This window comes from Ornithodoros turicata, chromosome 5 (genome assembly GCF_037126465.1).
Source record: "Ornithodoros turicata isolate Travis chromosome 5, ASM3712646v1, whole genome shotgun sequence".
In the NCBI taxonomy this organism is placed as follows: domain Eukaryota; kingdom Metazoa; phylum Arthropoda; class Arachnida; order Ixodida; family Argasidae; genus Ornithodoros; species Ornithodoros turicata.
Window position 1 is genome coordinate 67,503,848 of NC_088205.1, and position 21,691 is coordinate 67,525,538.

General features: G+C 47.2%; 1 protein-coding gene across 1 annotated transcript in view; it reads left to right on the forward strand.

The window, feature by feature from the left end:
- Positions 1-21,691, forward strand: part of LOC135396155 (guanylate cyclase soluble subunit beta-1-like) — a 113,660-nt gene that overhangs the window by 51,038 nt on the left and 40,931 nt on the right. Inside the window, exon 2 of the mRNA XM_064627185.1 lies at positions 14,405-14,508. Coding sequence (XP_064483255.1) covers positions 14,445-14,508 — 64 coding nt within the window. The 5' untranslated portion in view covers positions 14,405-14,444. The remainder of the gene's footprint in view (positions 1-14,404; positions 14,509-21,691) is intronic.

Consider the following 21,691-nt stretch of genomic DNA (forward strand, 5'->3'; position numbering starts at 1 on the left):
GGCTCCGAAGAGATTTTAAGTGGCTTTTTCTTGTCGCCGACGTCACCCAAGCAATTCTCGGAGCAGATTTTCTCAACAGTTTCAAGCTGCTCGTTGACGTCAACGGCAGGCGCCTCATTGATCGCTCAACGTCCCTGTCAGTCTGCGGCCTTAACCTCCCTGCACCACCATCCCGCGTACTATCTTGCACTGCGCCGGACGTCCCCTTCGCCTCTATCCTGAAGGATTTCCCTGCGTTGACTCAACCACCCGACTGGACGAAACCCGTACAACACGACGTTGTTCACCACGTTTCCACCCGTGGCCCACCAGTTCACTTCCGCCCGCGGCGCCTCGCACCCGAAAAGTTCCGCGTGGCAAAGGCAGAATTTGACCACATGCTTGAACTTGGTATCATCAGGCCATCATCCAGTACGTGGGCTTCGCCGCTGCACATGGTGCCAAAGAAGACCGGGGACTGGCGCCCGTGCGGCGACTATCGCGCATTGAACAAAGCAACCATCCCCGACCGCTATCCCATCCCGCACATCTTGGACTTCTCAGCTCATCTGGAAGGCGCCACCACGTTCTCGAAAATAGATCTCGTCCGCGCTTACCATCAGATTCCTATGGCAGAGGAGGATATACCAAAAACCGCCATCACGACCCCATTTGGCCTGTTTGAGTTCCTTCGAATGCCCTTTGGCTTGCGGAACGCTGCCCAGACTTTTCAGAGGTTCATCGACAACATCATTCGCGGATTACCATTTGTCTACGCGTATATGGATGACCTCCTCGTCGCAAGCCGCTCCCCAACAGAGCACGAACATCATCTTCGGGCACTCTTTACCCGCTTACAACAGAGCGGCATCATTATCAACGCCGCTAAGAGCGAATTCGGAGTCGGAGAACTCGACTTCCTTGGCCACCATGTCAACAGCCAGGGCATCATGCCTTTACCATCCCGAGTCGCTGCCATTCAAGACTTCCCGCAGCCCGTTTCCGTGACCAAACTACGACAATTCTTGGGGCTGGTGAATTTTTATAGGCGCTTTGTGCCATCATGCGCAGCCAAACTGAGTCCCCTCGAGGCTCTGCTCTGCACCAAGCGCTCGAAACACTCTGTGCTGGTTTGGACCCCTGAAGCGGCAGCTGCCTTCCAGGCAATCAAACAGGCAATCGCTTCGTCGTCCCTTCTATTCCATCCTCAACACGACGCCCCAACGTCCATCATGGTCGATGCATCCAGCACAGCTGTCGGCGCCGTCCTCCAACAACGTATCTCTGGCGCTTGGCGCCCTCTAGCATTCTTTTCACGCAAGATGAAGCCCCAGGAGACTCGCTACAGTGCCTTCGGTCGCGAGCTCCTGGCCATATATCTCACCGTCAAGCACTTTCGCCATTTCTTGGAGGGCCGACAATTCACTGTATTCACCGATCATAAGCCCCTCGTCTACGCATTTTCTTCATGCAGCACAAGCTACACCCCTCGTGAGACCCGCCACCTCGCATTCATCTCGGAGTTCACCACAGACGTTCAGCACATCAGTGGTGCAGATAATGTGGTAGCGGACGCTCTCAGTCGCGTCAACTTCATTGGGACAACCTGTCAGTCTTCGCTCCTCGACGCACTGGCTCAGGCCCAATCATCCGATCAAGAACTCGCATCTTGCAGAAGTGACCCTTCGTCTTCCTTAACCATAGACGATGTCGACCTGCCAGGCGCTACACAGCCTGTCGCGTGCGACACGTCACAAGGTCGACCCCGCCCATTTGTTCCGGCGGCACTTCGACGAGAAGTCTTCTCGACCTATCATTCATTGTCCCATCCTGGCATACGCGCAACTCAAGAACTCATTTCTCGGCGCTACGTCTGGCCCTTCATGAACAAGGACATCAAGCGCTGGGTTCAAGCCTGCATTCCGTGTCAGCGGACTAAGGTTCACAGGCACACCCGCCTCCATCCTTCTCAGTTTCCCGCGCCAGACAGCCACATCGACTTGGTGGGACCACTCCCAATATCATCCGGCTATCGTTACATCTTCACCATCATTGACCGCTTCACCCGTTGGCCCGAGGCTGTACCGGTACCCGACGCCACTGCATCCACAGTTGCAGCCGCCCTCTTGAACACCTGGGTGTCGCGCTTCGGTGTACCGTCTATCATCACGTCAGACCGAGGTCCCCAGTTCGAGTCCGCCCTCTTCTCTATAGGCTCGTCAACACACTGGGCTGCAAGCGGATTCGAACGACTGCCTACCACCCGGCGTCAAACGGCCTCGTGGAGCGCTTCCACCGACAGCTCAAGGTTGCCCTCCGGGCTGCTCCCGAAACGCCCTGGCCAGAAGTCATACCGCTCGCGCTCCTGGCGATCCGCTCCACCTTCAAGCCTGACATAGGCTGCGCCGTCGCCGAGCTGGTATACGGCACGTCCCTACGCCTCCCCGGAGATCTCATTTGCCCGTTGCCAGGCAGCACTGCTCTCTCACCACCTGACTACGTTTCGCGGCTCCGCCGTACTATGGCCGCCCTTCGTCCAGCAACATCTCGGCCCTCGCGTGTGTCCTCGGCCTTCCAGCATCCCGACCTCGCCTCCTGCACACACGTCTTTGTGCGCTGTGACGCTGTACGGAAGCCCCTGCAACCGCCCTACACAGGCCCTCACCTCGTGCTGCGCCGTTCACCCAACTTTTACACCATTCAGCTGAACGGCCGCGAGGACACTGTTGCCTTAGAACGGCTTAAGCCGGCATACGTCGACGCTGTACCACCGTTGCCGCCCTCCTTCTCCGTGGAGCTACTCTACGACTCACCCTCCACGGCAAGCTGTCCGCTCACTACACCAACTACTCTTCCCCCACCGTCGCCTCCTCGGCTGTCTACCCGACTCAGACCGCCCCGACAAGTCACTTGGGCTCCCAAGCTCGTTTCTGTTCGCCAGCTTCCAGCGCTTGGCTAGGGGGGAGGCCCTGTGGCGGCATTGCCAGCGCCATCACATCAAGGCGCGAATAATAAATAGCCTTGCCTCGCTCAGCCCGAGCTCTCGCTCTGACCTGGCAATTCCACCGCCATGTTGTTGTCTGGTCTCGTTAGTCTTCAGTAGCACTACAACACGAATGGAGCTCGTGTTCGTGTCACTTCGTGTTTTTGTCCGCGTCTTTTCGGCTCCTTTTAAGTTAGGAAATGGAGCAATAGGACCACATCGGTATTCTTTAGGAAGTATCTCCTCTTCGAGTGCACAGCCATGACCTCTAAGATCTGTCCCTTAAACATGTGACTATGTGAAAATTTGTGTAGGTTATGCTTTGCTATGCTTTCGTTGGCTTTTAAGTAAGTAAGTAAGCAAGTCCCGCATATGCAGTGAATGTATTCCGTAAGTGAATACTATTGTGCATTGAACATATTAGGGTTAATTCATTAGATGGGTAAGCTCGGTAGCATCGCTACGTTCTCGAGCCAGGACACGAAATTACGTAGCTGATACTTGAATAGTATGATAATTTTTATAACACTAGCTGAAATTACGTAGCTGATACGTACGATACTGAGTCACTTTGAATATGCAGGACAGTTATACAGTCAACCCTCGATTTATGAACACCCTCGGTTCCCGGAAAAATCTTTCATAAATCAAGGGATTTATAAATCGAAAATTCCGTTAAGTCAGTACTATCGGCTGACGAAACAGTATTTGTGAGTTGGGATTGTGTTTGTAATGCAATATGTTGTATAATTTTCCTTTCGACCAGGCCTTCTGCTGTACGCTTGGTCGTCCCTAATGCGTCCCCGGAAAACCCGTTTGTTGTTCGGATTTCGAGGGGTTAAAAACCGAGGGTGCAATACCTGGAAAAAGATTCGTCCGTTCTGGCATCATTCATAAGACCACGGAATAATCCCTTTGAACATTTCTGCTGACCTCGGAACCATCCGTTCATAAACTGAGGGCAAAAACGCTGGGCAACTCCTAGTTGGTTCCCAGAAATTCCATTCATTATTCGGATATCGAGGTTCATAAAACGAGGGGAAAATGCATGTAAAAAGTTTGGTTCCTCGTGCTCCTGTTCATAAAACGAGGGAATTCATAGATCGAAGGTTCATAAATCGAGGGTTGACTGTATTCCCATGCAGCTGTCCTAGGGGTCTTTTGACAGCGAGAGGTACACACGCACACAACGAAACACGACTGTGACCAACTGAAGGTGATCAATGGCTCTCTCAACCAGAGAGTCGAACCGAAACGTTTATCGGTTCGGTTCGGATTTAGGTTCGACGATAAGGGTTCAGTTCCGGTTTAGTTCCGGAAGGCAACTGCAATGGTTCGAAACGGTTCGGTTCACGCACTGGTTCAGGGGCCATGGGTGGGAATAAAGCACAACAGGAAGTTTAAAGCACACTTCCGTTTGTGTCATACAGTGCTGGTACAGTGGACAGGAAGGCGTCAACGGTCGTTCAACATTTTGAAAGATTTTGCGCGATATGCAAAACAAGATTAGTAGTGGTTACGACAGGAGCATAACCATGAATTACCGGTTCGGGTTGACTGTCTCCGCACTTAGCTCATGTCGCGGTGGTTAACTAACACACCAGGTTGTTCTCTGAATCGTGTCAGGAATATAACAGGCAACCAAACCTACTACCTTGACCTAAGTTGAAATGATTGATTACCAGTCAGGAGACACGAATACACGTTGATTAGCAAACGACGCATCGTGGTAGTTGGATTGGAATGGTGCGATTCTGAGCCCGGAGTCTTTATGTAGAAGGCGCGTTATCGTGTCATCACTGACCGCCGCCGTGCTACTATACGTCGCCGTTAGAGTGAAGTGTCTGTGGAACAAAGAGCGCAGGCAAGAGCAAGCGCAAACAGAGAGTTCGACTCATTTTCGACCCATTGGCGATTTTTAAATACGATGTCAGTGTGGTTGTTTTACCTCTTCTATTTCAAATGCACAAAGAAAAGCAGCTTGGTATGTTGTTTTCATTCTGACCAGCATGAGGGTGGCTGGCCCTCTACTTTCTAAGGGGCTTACGTAAGTTCACACACGCATGATAGGAGTCTATCCTGCAGCATTGCACACACGGACACATACTGTAGTTGAGCTCAGATAATTTTCTTTCGCAATACACTACAGAAAAAGAAGCGAAGAAGAACAAAAATATGAAGACGAGAAAATTTGAAAGACCGAACGTCGCACAGCGGACGACATATCCATCAGATGGTCCACGTACTCGCATTTATATACAGGATGCCCACGATAACTGTGGAATTGATCTCTAACACATAGCGCCGTCAAAGAAAAACTGACAGCGCTATGTGTCAGCTATCATTTCTGCAGTTTGGGTGGACATGCTGTATAGCTGAGGCTGTTTAGTATACTATTATAATATATGTCACTTAATGAATGCTACCTTCTTCTATATATTCATGTGTATGTCTTAGACATTAGTAGGCATAACAGTTTTCAAATACCATCTTTGTTGTTGTTATTTCGCGACTCCAGAAAATCAATAGCATTCCTGCAGGGCACAACTTTTTCAGCAAGCAAGAGAAACGCTACGAAGCTAATAAAAGAAGAAAGAAAATGACGAAAAAAGCAGTTTTTATGTTCATGCACAACATGCAGAGTTCCTCCCTTAGTACCGTATAAATCGTTATTTGAACCGGTTCCGGTTCAGCTCCAGGATGGCGTCGACTATTTCATTTTGGTTCAGTTTCGGTTCGTCCAAAAATAACGGTTAATAAGGATTTTCGGTTCGGGTTCGGTAAAATAGTTACGAACATTGCACTGTATATGACATTTCTGTGGGTTGTGTGTGTTCAGTTCGGTTTCCTTTTCTTTTCTTTTTTTTTCAAAATGTAAACGGTTGTCACGCGCGGCTCATTTTTTACGCAATGCAAAAGAGGAAACGTCTCTAGCTTTTACGTTTACCCCCTTCTGCCCAAGCAGGTATTTAAGGAGACCGCATAACGCACTTCAGGTACACCGAGGTAAAGCTTAAAACATAAAGAAGCGTTATAACGTCGCGTTTAATTAGCGTGATTACAGCTATCTTAGGGCTATAATAGTGTGCGCGAAGTGGCCAACGTGATAACATGTGCATGTCAGCCCCAGTAGAGAAACCTCTCGCGGTGGCTCTTCACAAAATTTCCGAAAATCTGCCGAACTCAGAGCACAGGCTTCTTTAGGAATTGAGAGCAATCTTGGAGTGGCCTCTGTTTCGTCTTTCTACTTTCTCTTCTATTTACGTGTCCTGGAGTAGCCGGTCCCGACTTTGTCGAGGCGCGCATCTCCATATCTTTATTTCTTAGTCAATCAATCAATTAAGAAAATGCATAGTTGTTCTTTCCGTTGCATAGGTCCGTGAGGTCTCGTGCGTAGAATTTACCTTCGTACCTCTAAATGTAACGTACTAATTTTATGTTAGTAATTATGCCAATTAAAATTAGGTTACTTACATCAATTTAATTAATTTAACACTGCACCATACCGTAACGCCAATACGTTACACAAAGCACAAAAATGATCGAAGGCGTTTATTCTACGTCCAATGGTAGAAGGCTACAAATGGGTTGGGGATTTCCAAACTTAAGTCGGTGAGATATCGTAATAATAATAGTAATAATAATAACCCGATGCTTATTTTTAGCTGAACCACACCATCGCTGAGAAAATAAAATAAAAGTAACGAATGACGTACAATTCCGAAATGTTGATTTGTTATAAACGAAAGTACAACACTAGTAACGAAATATAACTGTTAGGAACAAAAGTCAATGTCCTTTACTGTGGTGTTGATGCAGCATTTTCAGCTCCACTCCTGCCTACACGTTAGCTCAAACTGTTTTTTTTTTATATATATATAAAGCGGCCGAATGAAAACAGCAGCAGTTTACCGTTAACCCCTTTTCTCAGCGCGCACATTTTTAGTTCTCATCTAACGGCTGGCGCCATATTGAAACAATAAAGTAAAGCGTTGACTGCTATTTCTCGATTGTTTACAGCCATTAGTCGCTAAGCTCATTACGATTAGCACAGTAATAGCACGTTAGAGAACACTCTAAACGAGCCCCAAGGGAGGTCAGCGAGAAGCTGATCGCATCGAACTTGTTTATTCTGTGCAAACGAAGCAAAAAAAGCTACACAATATTCTTTGATTTTGCGCCGTTGCTTTGACTAAGGATAAGGTAAACATCAACAGTAAAAGTAAGATAATTAGCGAGGGAAGGATGATCTCATAATGTCCCCACTTAGTTCTGTCTTGCTATTTCGCCCTCTTTCTCTTTTTCCATCTTTCTTCCTTAGAAGTTTTTTGCCTATGCTTAGAGGGCTGCGCGGGTATGTTACTCTCGACCCGCACCCGCACCGCACCCGCACGAACTTTGGTGGATCTACCCGCACCCGCGAGTCGTGCGGGTATATCCCTAGACCCACACTACACTGGCGTACCGGCGTGCACAAGTTAGAGTATACTGCAGCGCAAATCAGAACAATACGATAGCGTTTGTGGGCGTTTAATTGTACTTTAGGTTTGGTACATCAAGTGCATGGTACATAGCTGCTGAAAGTACGGTCATCAAATTATCATAAAACGCACAGGAAGTCCGATCTCTCGCGCGTTTATTTCGCGAAAAAGCATGAACGCTGGTGTAGCGCGGGTACCCGCACGACCCGCAGCGGCAATGCGGATGCACCCGCACTTTACCTGCCACCTGCATCAAGTCAATATTTTCTACCCGCAAATCCGAGGCGTCATCGTGGCTAATCTTTCCTCTTTTTTGTCAACATTAAACATACCACCCGCACCTCCCGCGCGTGGAAGCGCGGGTACACCCGCGACCGCGCAGTCCTCTACCTATGATCACTGTGAGCGGAATAATATGGACGAAGGGCGCGACTAGAGTTCTAAGTGAGACCTGGACAGCTTAATAAAGAGAGGAACGTAAACGCTCGCAGCACATCTTATAGGATCTTTTAATTACTACACAAACATGGCACGAAATCTAAATTCAATTATATGTATAAAAACACAATATACTCGCTTTCACACGATTTCGTACAATTGAAGCATGGATCACAAAGCGAAACAGCGTTTCCACCTGCTGTTTTGGCGTTGTCACTCGGGAATATGACATGGGGTGATTCACCACTGGAGAGGGGGGGGGGGGGGGTATTTTTAATGCAAAGTAAAAAAAAAAAAGAGAAGGGAAAGGTTAGCCACTGAAGAGGAATACTCTACAGTCTTCCCGATTACATGCGTAACATTAAGTGAGACATATGAGAATGCAGTTGTGAATGAATGAGCTATGTACAAGGGTCATTCAGGGTTGAACAAGACTTTTGCTCGAGAAAAATCAGTGAGTAAATGTAATTGAATCAGGCTTTCGGAGGACGAAGGGCAATCCTCGGGTCGGCGGCACCTGCACCATGTACAGCAGCGGCAGCTATCACGGCGGGGAGCAATGTGTCTGCAGCTGTGGAACAGCGATGCATAATGAGTTCCTTGTGAAGGAGAACGTCAAACGAGCTGATATTTTGCAAAGAGTACAGGCACAGTATGGGGAACAAACGATGTCAAGGGGAAGAGTGTACGGATGGTGCAGGCTGTTTCGCTAAGGACGGGATATGGTGACGAATGAACCACATGGATACGCTCGTCCGACTGCAGTCACGCCAGTGAACATAGCACGCGTTGAGCAAGCCATCCTCGAGAACCCGCCAGTAACAGTTCTGGCCATTGCAGCCCAGCGTAATATTAGTCGTAGTAGAATGTCGGCGGTGTGGAAACGATCATTCCCGAGCACTTACTGTTCCGCAAAGTCTGTGCAAGATGGGTTCCCGGATACCTGCCGCGCGAAACGCAGTTCGTAAGAGGAGGCCTGGGATGTTGTCCGGAAGGGACATCTTCTTCATGACAATGTCCGGCGTCACGCGGCGAACTTGACAGAAACAACCCAGGACGAAATGCGCTGGGAGGTTTTGGCCCCTGCCCCTTACAGCCCAGATTCAGCCCCCAGCGATTACCGTTTTTTGGGGCCACTTAAAGATCACATTACTGGAAAGACGTTCCACGCAGATGAAGCCCTCCAGAAAGATGTCCTGCAGTGGCTATGAGAGCAGCCCACTTATTTCTGCACCAAACGCATCAAAGAGTTGCCACAGCGATGGCAGCGGTGGTTATAGTTGCGCAGGGTGAATACTGACGTAGTTTGGCGCTTCCCGAATTTTCCAGTGTATTTAAAGAAATGAAAATCTCGATCAACGTTGAACGACCCTTGTACAAGCCGTTTGCGAAACAATTGAGCTGTACCCTGTTGGCTGTGCCACGCCGAGCAGAAGGAAGGTGAAAAAAAAAAAAAAAAAAGAACGAAAGAGGCACCGATGGTCTTTGGGAAACAGTAGATTACTGAAGCGCATGGAGCAAATCGGTAGACGCCAGAAACACCATGAGTGAAATGAACAGGGACCGGCCTCGGTGGCTCAGTCGGTAGCGTGTTCGCCTTCTGATCCCGAGATCGCGGGTTCGAACCCGGCCGAGGACGCCAGCAACTTGGTGGCAGGGTACAAGTTGCTTAGACACGCCGTCTTCCGCGAGGGACGTTAAATACGGGGTGCCGTGTAATGAGCTTTCATTGCACGTTAAAGAACCCTCAGGTGGGCAAAAGCAATCCACAGACCGACCGCTGTGGCGTCGCTCATGATCTCAGTTGTCTCGCGACGTAAACACCCAATTATTATTATTATTATTGAAATGAACAGGTACGCATGTGTGCTTTTAATATAGGTTAAAAGCGCGATTTCCAAGCGGTCACTAGAATCCAGTATCTAAAATGAGCACAAAATCTGTGATCCGACCAGCTCGATAATGCTAGCACACACAACCATCTGCGTTAACACATTTGAGAACAAAGTAACTACAACTTCATCATCAGCACGTTTTACAAGCTACTTCTGCAAGCCTGATCCAACCACTTTTTCTTTTTCTTACTCATCATTCCCGTCTACTACACGACATATCGATCCGCCGCCAATGAATCAACCGCCAAAATGTGTTTCGGGGGAACGTTAAGAAACCTGCCAGACCTCTCCTTTTCAGCGGTGAGAAATTCCTCGGGTCCCCAAGGCCTTGTGACGACACTCGTGTCATCTGTTACGGGAAATCAGCTGCTCTTTCAACCATGGCTGCTTTTGTTTTCATACCACTGTGCAGTCCTCAAGGAACTATCGATAACCACGAGACGAGAACGATAAGAGAAACAGAACACGCCTGGGAAGAAGATAGCCTGCGGCAACGTACCTCGCATCCCCTAAATCATTCTTGTACGGTGGGGAACTCACCTGCATTTGTCTCCCGAGACGCGCTGTTAGCCTCAAAAGGCGCCACAGAGGCAAGAACAAAGAAGGAAAAAAGAAAAGCGTTCGAGCAACTTATTTATTCCCACGACATATTCTTTTGACACTTCATTTTGAATCAACTTGAGAAGATATAACGTGATCGTTGCTATTTGTACTATAGGCGGTTATCGTTAAGAGCGCTTTGCCACATATACACTCTTTTCACAGGGAAGTAACCTTTACAGGCGAAGTTCCGAGTACGTTGTAGTGGATGAGGCAATTAATCATAGAAGGACAAACACAGCACAAGCCTCACAACGCACGGTTACATACTTCAATTGAGTGATGACATTTAAAGTAAAAGCGCCAGCAGTGGGATTCGAACCGGCAATCAGATTATTGGGGTGGAATCCCACTTGCTGGTACCTTTTCTTCAATGGCCATCATTCCCATTCGTCCTCATCAGTTTATCTGTTGTTGCTTTTGTTGAAGTTAAGAGAGCTTGTTGCTGCCCTTACGTCGCGGTGCCAAGATCAATTACTCTGAGTGTGACAGCGTCAAATGGAATGACGTAAAGGAAAATGCACAAATGAAACCATCCGCACAATTGTTTGTTTGTTTGTTTGTTTGTAACAAAAAAGAGGAGGAAGAGGATATTTTGAGTTTGAGTTTGAATGTTTCAAAAAAGATGTTGTTTGACAACTAGTAGCCTTTGCCGTTTTTAATGTCAACATATTCGACACAAGTGTGACTGGTTGGGTAAAGTTGAAGTGACAATATGAACTCCAACTCAGGGTTGCAAAAACGAGGGGTCCCGATTTTTCGGAGCCGACTTGGCTGCTTCTTCAGGTGTGGATCTAGTGGCCAGTGGCTACGAATTTTATACTTGGCGGTTCATTGTTTTTGGATGCCACGTTGCGGGGGTCGTTGGCATACCACTTTGCCGTTGTTGTATTCCTTATTTTATGGCACATTATTATTATTATTATTATTCCTCTGCCTCATCGGAGACCAGTTTATCATTCAACGACCGAAATTTAAACGGAAACGACGGCAACGACGGAAAAGTTGGACACAGGTGGACAACTGTAGTTCCGTATGGTAGCTTGACGCTGCCTCTTCAAGAACATGGGTACTACAACAATCCGCACAAACGCAGTTTCATAATCTCGGACTTGATAAACCCACGGCTGTTAATGGTTCGACGCATTTTCTTCGGGGATCCTTCTTGCACAACGGTGGCTGTCGATACCCACCTGAAATGCTGGCAAGGTGTTACGAAAAGCCATTTCCTAGTAATATGTTGTCCGTTACCTCGTCACACAAATGCTCTTTCTTCAACTTTGCTGTTTTTTTTGTTTTTTTTCTGTAGTAATCTTCACTGTCAGACATGTAATCTTTTTATGTACCTCACGATGTGCATTGTCTTACGCAAGCGCATTATAGAACAGTATGGTTGATGGATGTAACAGACAGTGCATGGCTGAAATAGCCGCTTCCATCGTCGCTTGGAAAAGTGAGAAGTACTGCTTCATCGGGGACAAATAAATTATATAACACTCGCTTTTACGAGTCACTCTTACATCACGTAATAACTCGAGCTATGCACCATGATCTTGTCCTTACACACGAAAATTGTCTAGAGAATGGAACAGATTCAGTCAGTTGCTGAGACTCTGGCCTTGTGTCGCAAATAAAAACGAGCACGAAGTTACAAGATCTTCCGGGAAAGGCTGAAGGAACTCAGAGTAACGAGATTATATGTAGTGGCATTTGAACAATATGGTATATTGCGCGTATATTACGCACACATTACTGCATTTTTGTTACGTTGGCGTTAATGTACTGATAGCCTAAATGCGTTTTTTTTTATGTAATAGCGTATTCATATTGAAGATAAAAAGTTATATACGAGTAACGTATCACAACATATTGGTATTAGATGTTATTAATATTATACGATAAATATTACCTCGTCAAATCGATATTATTTCCGGGCTGCGCATTGGTGTCCAACAGTATTGTTTCAGTCAGTGATGAACAAAGTACCTCACTGTTCACCGGTTCAGTACCCTTCATTGCATGTACGCCTGTTTGCATACACCGTGTGTAGGCGTCCTGGGGTACCCCTCACATACCTTTTTTTTTTTATCACATTAGCATCATTATCATCTTTTCAACATTGTACTTATGCAAAGTACATGGCGTCATTAGGGCTTGAACTACAGTACAAAGTACGATATTGTAAATGCGCCTGAAGTAAAATATAGTCGGCCCCCGTTTATCCGGTCTTCATGTATCCAGGCTCCCGCGCGATCTGGACAGAAATCGCGGGGACAGATTTCAGTTCATGCATTTTAGCTTCATTTATCCGGGCGTCAGCTTCCGGATCCGGACAAGAATTTTCAGGAACCACGATAGGAAAATACCTAACTGCCTGCTTCACTTAACCGGTCTCGCTTCAGAGTCAGTCTGCGACCTACATTTTCTCCAGCGGGAGCGACAGCCTCGAGGACAGAGTCGACTGCTCTATACCCTGCTTCAAGGATTTCCCCCTTTCCCGTTGCACCCGTGCGTGATCAGCCCCGTCACTTGAAGCTGTAGAGGAAGGAACGTCCGAAAGTCAGGAAGTCCTCCAGCAGGTCTCGAGTGCCTCGATGAGGACGGAGGTGTGGACGCACACGGAAGTGTGTGCCATCATTACTGATGGAGACGTCATTGATATTGTGGGTTGCAGTGACGACAGCCGTGAATCAGACGACGACACTGAAGAGCCACGTGTGATGGCACTCCGAGAGGCCCGAAATGCACTCAGAACTGCTTTGGTGTTGTCTGAATAAAAGAATAATGTTCCCCAAGTTAGTGCCCTCATAAAGAGCTTAGGTGAACCTGGTACTTGTAGTACTCTTGCACAAATGAATATGGCCAGTTTCATATGCATTCCAAAATATGTACAGACCCCGTGGACAGCTGAAAATATCGTGTTTCACTTATCTGGATGCCCCGCTATTAGGGCATTTTCGCTGGGAACGGTCAAGTATGGTTAAACGGGGGGGGGGGGGGGGGGGGATATGTTTATTAAGAAAAAAGAAAGGGGGCAGAAGGGGGGGAAAAGAACGGGGGTCGAGTGTACAAAGTACTGAGAAAAGTGCTTTAAAGTACTCGTCAAGTATATTGTGCGTTTACAAAATTTGATGAAGTGGTTTGTTTTGTTTGGCATTTAGTAAGCTTTTTCCGCAAGTGCTAATTGTATTTAGTGCTTATTTAGTTAGAGCTCTGTTTATTCATTTGCGTATCTCCCGGTATTCTATGAAAAATGAGGACAGCAATCTATTTTCTTATTGAAAAATCTTGCTTCTAGACACAAAACTTCGTTATTGATATTCTGCGTCTTTATCGTTGCATCTCCAGCTTGGTACGTACGTACCTGATGGGAAGTAGTCGTGAAAGGTACTTAAAGTAGAGTACAAAGTACACAATCGGAAATGTCCTTATAGTACTTGAGCACTTGGTACTTCAAGCGCTCTCCAGCACTGGTTTCAGTATGAACCCCCTGCCAGTCACACAAGACAACTCCCAGTGTGCTTCATTACTGCCATAGCGCCCCGTCATAACGTTGCCTTTCTTTTTCCCCATTGTACGCTTTACGTCCCAATTCGCCTTTCTTCTATTTCCAACAGAACCGCACACATTTCATGATTAGAGACCCATACGGTCAGGAAAGAAACGCACAGACGGAAACGACCGCGAAAGGGTTAGCAAACTTTTCCGTCTGGCCAATTCCTTGATCCCATATTTCGTCACCCTCTCACGCAAGGGGAGGTCGAGAACGGTTCGAAACAGGAAGTCAGATGAGAGTAAAACTTTACCATCCAATTTTCAGCTTCACTGTCGTTCTCTTGTCAAGGGGGATCCCTGTCACTTGTTTTCCGTTCGCGTCGTAACTCATGACGAGCGGAGAGACGACGGGTGAAGGATCTCAGCGGAAAGACCGCTAACGAGATTCGGCGGTGACAAGGCGGAACGGAGACTTTTTGTGTTACGCTTCCAGCTTACGTATTTCCCTTTTTCATTTTCTTCTCGTTTTGCAGGAAGAAGAGTCGTGTGAAGCTGCATGGCGGATCCTTCTTGATGCACAGGGTTTACGCGGATGACGTCACAATGAAGCTGGTTCAATCTGCGTCAGAAGTCTTGGGTACGTGCTTGCCATCGGTTTTCCGGGGTATTGAAGTGGTGATGAGATATTGTGTGCTACAGGACGTGTGGGTAATTATGATCCCTTTCTGAATTAGGAACTTGAGTGTGTGGAAGTGGAGAATACTTCCGTTCCATTGTTCAGTCTTTGTTCAAGCGGGATGTTTAATTTGCTGATGATGTAGGATTGATTTTCGGTTCATCATCAACACTTTACAGTTTTAGAAAGTTATTGAATTCAACGTTATTCATTCTTTATTGAATTAGATGGTAATGTTTTCACAATTTTGACGAAGCGCTCGCATGCCCAAAAAGCAGGAAAACAAAACAAAAGCTCAATTCCGCCAAGGAACCTATTAACTGGCTACTTTACATCAGTATTCGTCATTGCGTTCGAAGCACTGCGCCTTCAGAAAGGAGACTAGTGGTAAGGGAGAGAGATAGAAGAAAAACAGAGAGGTAACTACGCCACAAAAAGGTCTTCACGGATTGTGAAATTGGACAAAAATGATGGTTTTGGCGCATGGAAGTAATGGCTTTACGATAACGACGTGAGTTCTGCGTTTGTCTCGAACGATTAAGATTTTGGTACTCAGTTCCTTGTAAGCGTGCAGTTATTGCAGTTTGATTTTCTCCTACATAATTCTCAAACTGCTCTGTTTCGGCTCTGTCCTTTTGAAGTAACATATATCGTCTACGAAGCGATATGTGGTAGGGCACCGCTGTGGATGGGATCATCAAACCCGGCTGAAAGCGAAGGTTTCTGCTTTCGTATGTCTTTTAGGGTCGCGAGGGAAGCTTCATACAGTGTTCCACAGCATGAAACAGAGGACTACCTCTTGACAGAGTTTTTCGTTTCTCTACAGAGTTTCTGTTTTTCGGAGCTCACATCTCCATTTTTGATTTTTTTCCGTTAATCAATGAGGATTCCCTCTTGCTGTTGTTTCTGAGTTACAGTTGTTTCTCTTTGCAATACCGCATAAGACCACCCGCCCACGGCACCGTCACCTTTCTTTCTATTCAACCAAGAGACACATGCATCCAATTGCTTCAATCACCGCCTGTTGCGTCGTCGCAATCTGCGGGGCATTGCAAACACTATATACGGTACATAAAAACAGCTTACCTCTAGAAACTTTACACGGCTCATTTCCGACGCCAGAAAACAATGCAAAGTCCCACATTTTTAGTTTGAAACAACAATACATGAACACAAAATTGAATCTGTACCCCGAACATAATAACATGACTTTACATCTAGAGGCGCCATTCCGCAGTAATTCCATTTCAATTTCCGTTCTTTCTTTCGGGAAAGCGCAGCTTGTGCCCCCACACCTAAATGTGGAAAGGAAGAAAAAAAAAAGAAAGAAAAAAGAACAATACGCCTAATCGACAGGTGTACCAGAATAGACTTTACGCCGTTCTCAGAAAAGGATGTGCCATTCAAACGGTGCATCGATAGGAAGACGCTTAAGGGTTGTCCCGTCCTGTCCACCTTGCCGTCGTCTTCTAGGCTTCCGCTATAAATGGTAGGCGGTGAATCTGTTCCCGTTCTGGAATTGCGAACCAGACTGCTGTCGCTGTCAGGTCCCAAAGAAGACTAACCTGAATGTGAATGCTTTCGATTGCTTCGTGCAGACACTTGATACATAGTTCATGTGCGAAAGAGTTAGGGAAAAAAACACTCTATTTTGAGTTATTGCTCTCTCTGTCATTTGACATTGTTGTTCCCTAACTACATTGCACGACGACGATTTTGTTGGTTGCCTTTTGACTTTATTCTCTTTCTCTCTCTTTGTTTTCTTCACGTCTTCTTTTTGCCTTCCTCAGTGCTCTTTTCATTTGTTTGGTTTTGTTTTTGATTGTGGATAGCGAGCCTTTGTACTTGTGAGGGAAATTATTAGTCCCTCCTTTTTCTTTCCAAGAATATTATATGCCTCCCTGAGAATTATATGGTGTCATTATTACACAACTTGGATGTAGAAAACATTCCCACGTCATCTGCTGCATTATATATTATGGTGATTAAGGCTGGGGACTTCGAACTAGCAGAGCCATGCAGAGGGACGGTCTTGCGAATGCGAACAAGTAGCGAAGTGGTGTGCTGACAAAATCATCAAGCGTTTTAGTACATAGTTTTTCTTTTTTTTTAAATGCCATTCCTGTAGTGCAACCAAAGTGTTTAAAACTTCTGAGAAGCGTTCGCCGTTTCAAATAGAAAATAGAGTTTCTTTTTAGTGACCTCGTATTACGAAGAATATACCTTTACGTACACTATGGGCGCACTACTTTTTTGTAAACTCTCCTTTAACGTTATTCGACCACTACAAGCACTTTACCAGCTCCCGTGGCACAGTGGTTAGGGTGACCGCTGTCCACGCCACCGAGACTGGGTGGTGACACGGGCTCGAATCCCCGCACCGGCTGTGTTGTCTGAGGTTTTCCCTGGGTTTTCCGGGGACTTTCCAGGCGAACGTCAACACAGTTCCCCCTGAAGCCGGCCGAGGACGCATACTAACACCCCTGTGCCCCACTCCTTCCTGCTGTCCTCTCTCCATCTGTCCACGTCTGTACGCCATTCATAGCCACAGTTGCTTCGCGGCGCTAAGACAAAAAAACACTTTCGTAATTCCTGTGAAATTAGCGATCCTCGCGAACGTCGCGACCGCTATTTTATCGCCAAATTAAAGACTCTCGAAATATTGGTACCATTCTAACATAATACTCGGAAACATTTCCAGTTGCTGAGCTTCGGTTCGACGCATACTAATCCCTCACTACATACTACCACTTCGTCTCTTGCACCAGTTACCAAAGTAACTGGTGCAAGTGATGTGGAGTTGCGAGGATACGCTATAGGGAAGCCAAAATCTCAATTTTATTTTTTCTTAAAATCGAATCAAATCAAATCAAATCCTCAGTTACCCAGGTCCAATGTTACGTTCAGAGCACGTTCGCGAGCCCGGCGCGCATGCCACTATCTCGGGTTTGGACTCCCGCGTAGACCAGTTTGACGAAGCCGACCTGCGCGGGCTTCATCACACTGCCGCAAGGATCAGCTTTGAGAAGAGCTCCCTTGTGAAACAGCAATGAACATTGCACCGTGAAATAGTTCCCGAAACGTGCCTCATTCCGAATTATTAAGACCGCAAATTAGCCACTTTTGCAGCATCTTACTTGTCATTTGCTGATTTCATCTGTTGTACGAACTGTACTGACGGTACAAAGTGTAGTCACAGACGTCATTGCATTTTCTGAATGAAGTTTATTTCCAGTAAGGTCAGAGGAGGAGAAGTACTATGCAAGACACGCTGTGTGTTCGCATGCAGTGCCGATAGTCAGTTCAGAATTTGGGCGAAAGCGCTCGTACTAAGCATAGCGATAGAGATATCGTCACGGTTTATTTTAGTGTGACCTAACTGTTGAAATGAGCGGTATTTGAATGAGTAACCTTGAGTTCCTGCGCGGTTGTTGCTTTTGTTACTGCCACAGTGCAGACAACATCCACGTTGTAATGGCATGGTGTTGTACGTACAGTTGCAATAAGGAAACACCACATACTATTATGCGTAGGATTGAATGAATTACATAATTAAGCAGTTCCTTTCGTTAAAAATAAAATAAAACAGACACATTAAGGTACAGGTCAGACGGGATAACAGACAACGGTTCCACAGCATGTGAGTTGTTAGTGTTCTACTTGGTCCATGGACCAACCCATCATTACAGCATTCAACTATCAAAGTCCTTGGACATTTCATTACAGATGTAGGACTCGCCTCTCATATATCATGTCAATACCATATACCATGTGGTGCGTTGCATTTGGGTTTGTGCCACACCAAACGGACACATATGGTTTCATCTATGACACCATGTGGATGCCCTTTTTTAGTAGCTAACAACCCGGGAATTCTGCGTAGCAGGTCCGGATTATTTATGCCCAACCTCTTTTTCTATTTCCTGTTAGCACCGCGAAGCAACTGTGGCTATGAGCAGCGCACAGACGTGGGCATATAGAGAGAGGACAATAGGAAGGAGTGGGGGACAAATGAGTTAGTATGCGCCCTGGGCCGACTTCAGGGGGAACTGTGCCGACATTAGTCTGAAAAGTCTGCCGGAAAACCGAAGGAAAACCTCAGACAGCACAGCCGGTGGTAGGATTCGAACCGACCACCTCCCGGTCTTTAGCACGACTTTGGCTACCATCAACGAGCGGGTGAGATAGGTTCGTAGAGTTCTTGAAGTGGGTCCGCAGAGTCGTAGGAACTGTTCGCGGGCCCGACGCTACGTCGACACGTTACGAAAGGAGTAGTCCACGGGGACTTGACGTAGAACACCAACAACTTACATTTATTACAGGGAACTTCCAGTTACAACTGCTAGCCTAAGTGGCAGCGAGACCATCAGCAATCAACCCCGCTAACATGTGCGGGTGCCTTCTTAAAGGAAAGGCAAATCTCTTTCCACCAATCAGCACACACGAAACTGACGTCAGTATAAGTATACAAAATGTGTGGTGAAAGTGAAACCCCTCCACACGAGCACTGCGTCAGTTCAATTACAGTTGTGCCGCCCAACAAGCGGCGACTTTCGTCGCAGCGCTTCAAAGCGACGGGCCCCGCAGGGTTAACCTTGGATACCTGTTGTCCACCCTGGTCCGTCGTCACTCTGTCGCTTGCACGATTACAACCCTCCGAATGTCCTTGGAGGCACCTACGTTATGTATCGACGACAGCGACGAAAAGGGGTAACTTAATCCCATAATGTCTCTAGGTGCAGGGTTCCCACGTCGGCGAATAGGGCACACATCAGGACAAAAGGCGCCGACACACCAGCAAGAGGTTGCGCGCCTAACACCTCCACCACAAATGTGATGCATATACTTCAAACGTTATGCATCACACTTATAAACATACAACATACAAGCGCGCAGACATATGGTAACAGAATTTAGTCATCCTACGCGATGACAGAGGGCTTCTACGGTTCCAAAGATAAAACATAATGTTCTTGCAAACCTTCGTCTCATCGGTACTTCCACCACAAGACTAGGCATAACACACATTCGGATGCACAACAGTCGCACAACGGCATCACAAACACACTGGCACAGTGCCCCTCTGATCGCGAACTGCAGCACACCATGACCGAAATAATGGCGCAAGACGTGCACCTTGTTCAGTCCAAGGTATCGAACACATATCTTCCTACTGTATGAACTGTGGAGCCTCTGCCTGCCTTAGGCACGAACAAGGGCGACTGATTGTAATGTCTCACAATTATCATATGGCCATTCTCATTCCTCAGCTCAAAACTTGTGCACACAAGAATGTGCAGCAGCCTACAGCGGCACCTATCTCCGTCATTGTTGATCGTTTGTATGCATTCCAGTACAGTGTCACTGTACAGCATCAACGTGTGAGCCAAGTAACCAACGGAGTCCAACTCAATTTCCTCGCAGGGATTCTCAAAATCCCCCGCCATAGACGTCCTGAACTGCACCTCATGCTCGCAATCCGTGTGTGCTTCTTCACTTGGGCAGTGTGACACCTCACTTTCTCTAGTGGGTTGCCGCGGTTGCTTACAATTACAGTCTGAGCGCTCATCTATGCAATTGGGTTCAATAACCTGCCGTTCTGCTATCGTCGTAGTACTATTTGACAGTACGTCGCAGGTAAGGTCAGTACGCTCAGCCTTTACTTGGCACTCGCAAACACAATGAGAACCGCCTGTGCACCGGCTATCTATCGTCACTGAGCCTCCTGCACCTGCTGATACCTCCTGTATGTTCTCAGGGCTTTCAAGCTGCCTCCCGCCAACATCTGACTCGCTATCTAGCATTTCTGACCTATTTGCGACACAATCCTGCGGTTCTATACGTTCAGCAATTGTGTACGTATGCCTCCGCGTGCTCTCTAGTATTGCTGTTTTTAAGATGTCGAACCCACCCCGCTTAGCTACAGGCAATTCCGCAAACATTTGCCTGCCCCGTGTATTTAAGACAGGGTACAATAATCCTACTTTCCATTGATCGGGTACACTTTCCGACTCAAAAATATTTTCTACTTTTTCTATCCACTGAGGCATAGAACCGTCTTGCGGCATTTTTGGCAGGATCATGCTCAACCTTTCCACGAGGTCCCGAACCTCGACAAATTTCTTGCTGGACTGGGGCCCGAACACTTCTGTACAGGTTGTCCCCTTCCGTAGCCGACGCGTCTCGGCTTCTAGTTGTGCTAGGTAAAGTTTCATATCCAGAAACTTCCATTCCTCTGCGACCGACGCCCTCATTCTAGTCCCGCCACACTCAATCTCGATGGCAGCCATCAACGCGTCATCTACCTCCAACTCCTCCCTGCTCCTCATGTCGCACCTGCCTATGCGCTCGCTATGCCCTTCAGTCATAGTATGCATTACAGTCCGCAACCAAAGAAGCACCTACCCTGTATATAGTGTGCTCCTGGCGCTTGAGTTGAGGTCTCCGATGTCCGATGATCCTGACACTCGAAATTCTCCCAGTGGCTAGAATGGGCTCCGCGTCCTCTGGTCGGGTTGTTGCGTCGTCATCTCCCTGTCGTTGCCCTGCCTTGGTGTCCTTTCGTAGAAAGTTGACGTAGCATCCTGTCGACTGCGCCAGATAGGTTCGTAGAGTTCTTGAAGTGGGTCCGCAGAGTCGTAGGAACTGTTCGCGGGCCCGACGCTACGTCGACACGTTACGAAAGGAGTAGTCCACGGGGACTTGACGTAGAACACCAACAACTTACATTTATTACAGGGAACTTCCAGTTACAACTGCTAGCCTAAGTGGCAGCGAGACCATCAGCAATCAACCCCGCTAACATGTGCGGGTGCCTTCTTAAAGGAAAGGCAAATCTCTTTCCACCAATCAGCACACACGAAACTGACGTCAGTATAAGTATACAAAATGTGTGGTGAAAGTGAAACCCCTCCACACGAGCACTGCGTCAGTTCAATTACAGTTGTGCCGCCCAACAAGCGGCGACTTTCGTCGCAGCGCTTCAAAGCGACGGGCCCCGCAGGGTTAACCTTGGACACCTGTTGTCCACCCTGGTCCGTCGTCACTCTGTCGCTTGCACGATTACAACCCTCCGAATGTCCTTGGAGGCACCTACGTTATGTATCGACGACAGCGACGAAAAGGGGTAACTTAATCCCATAAT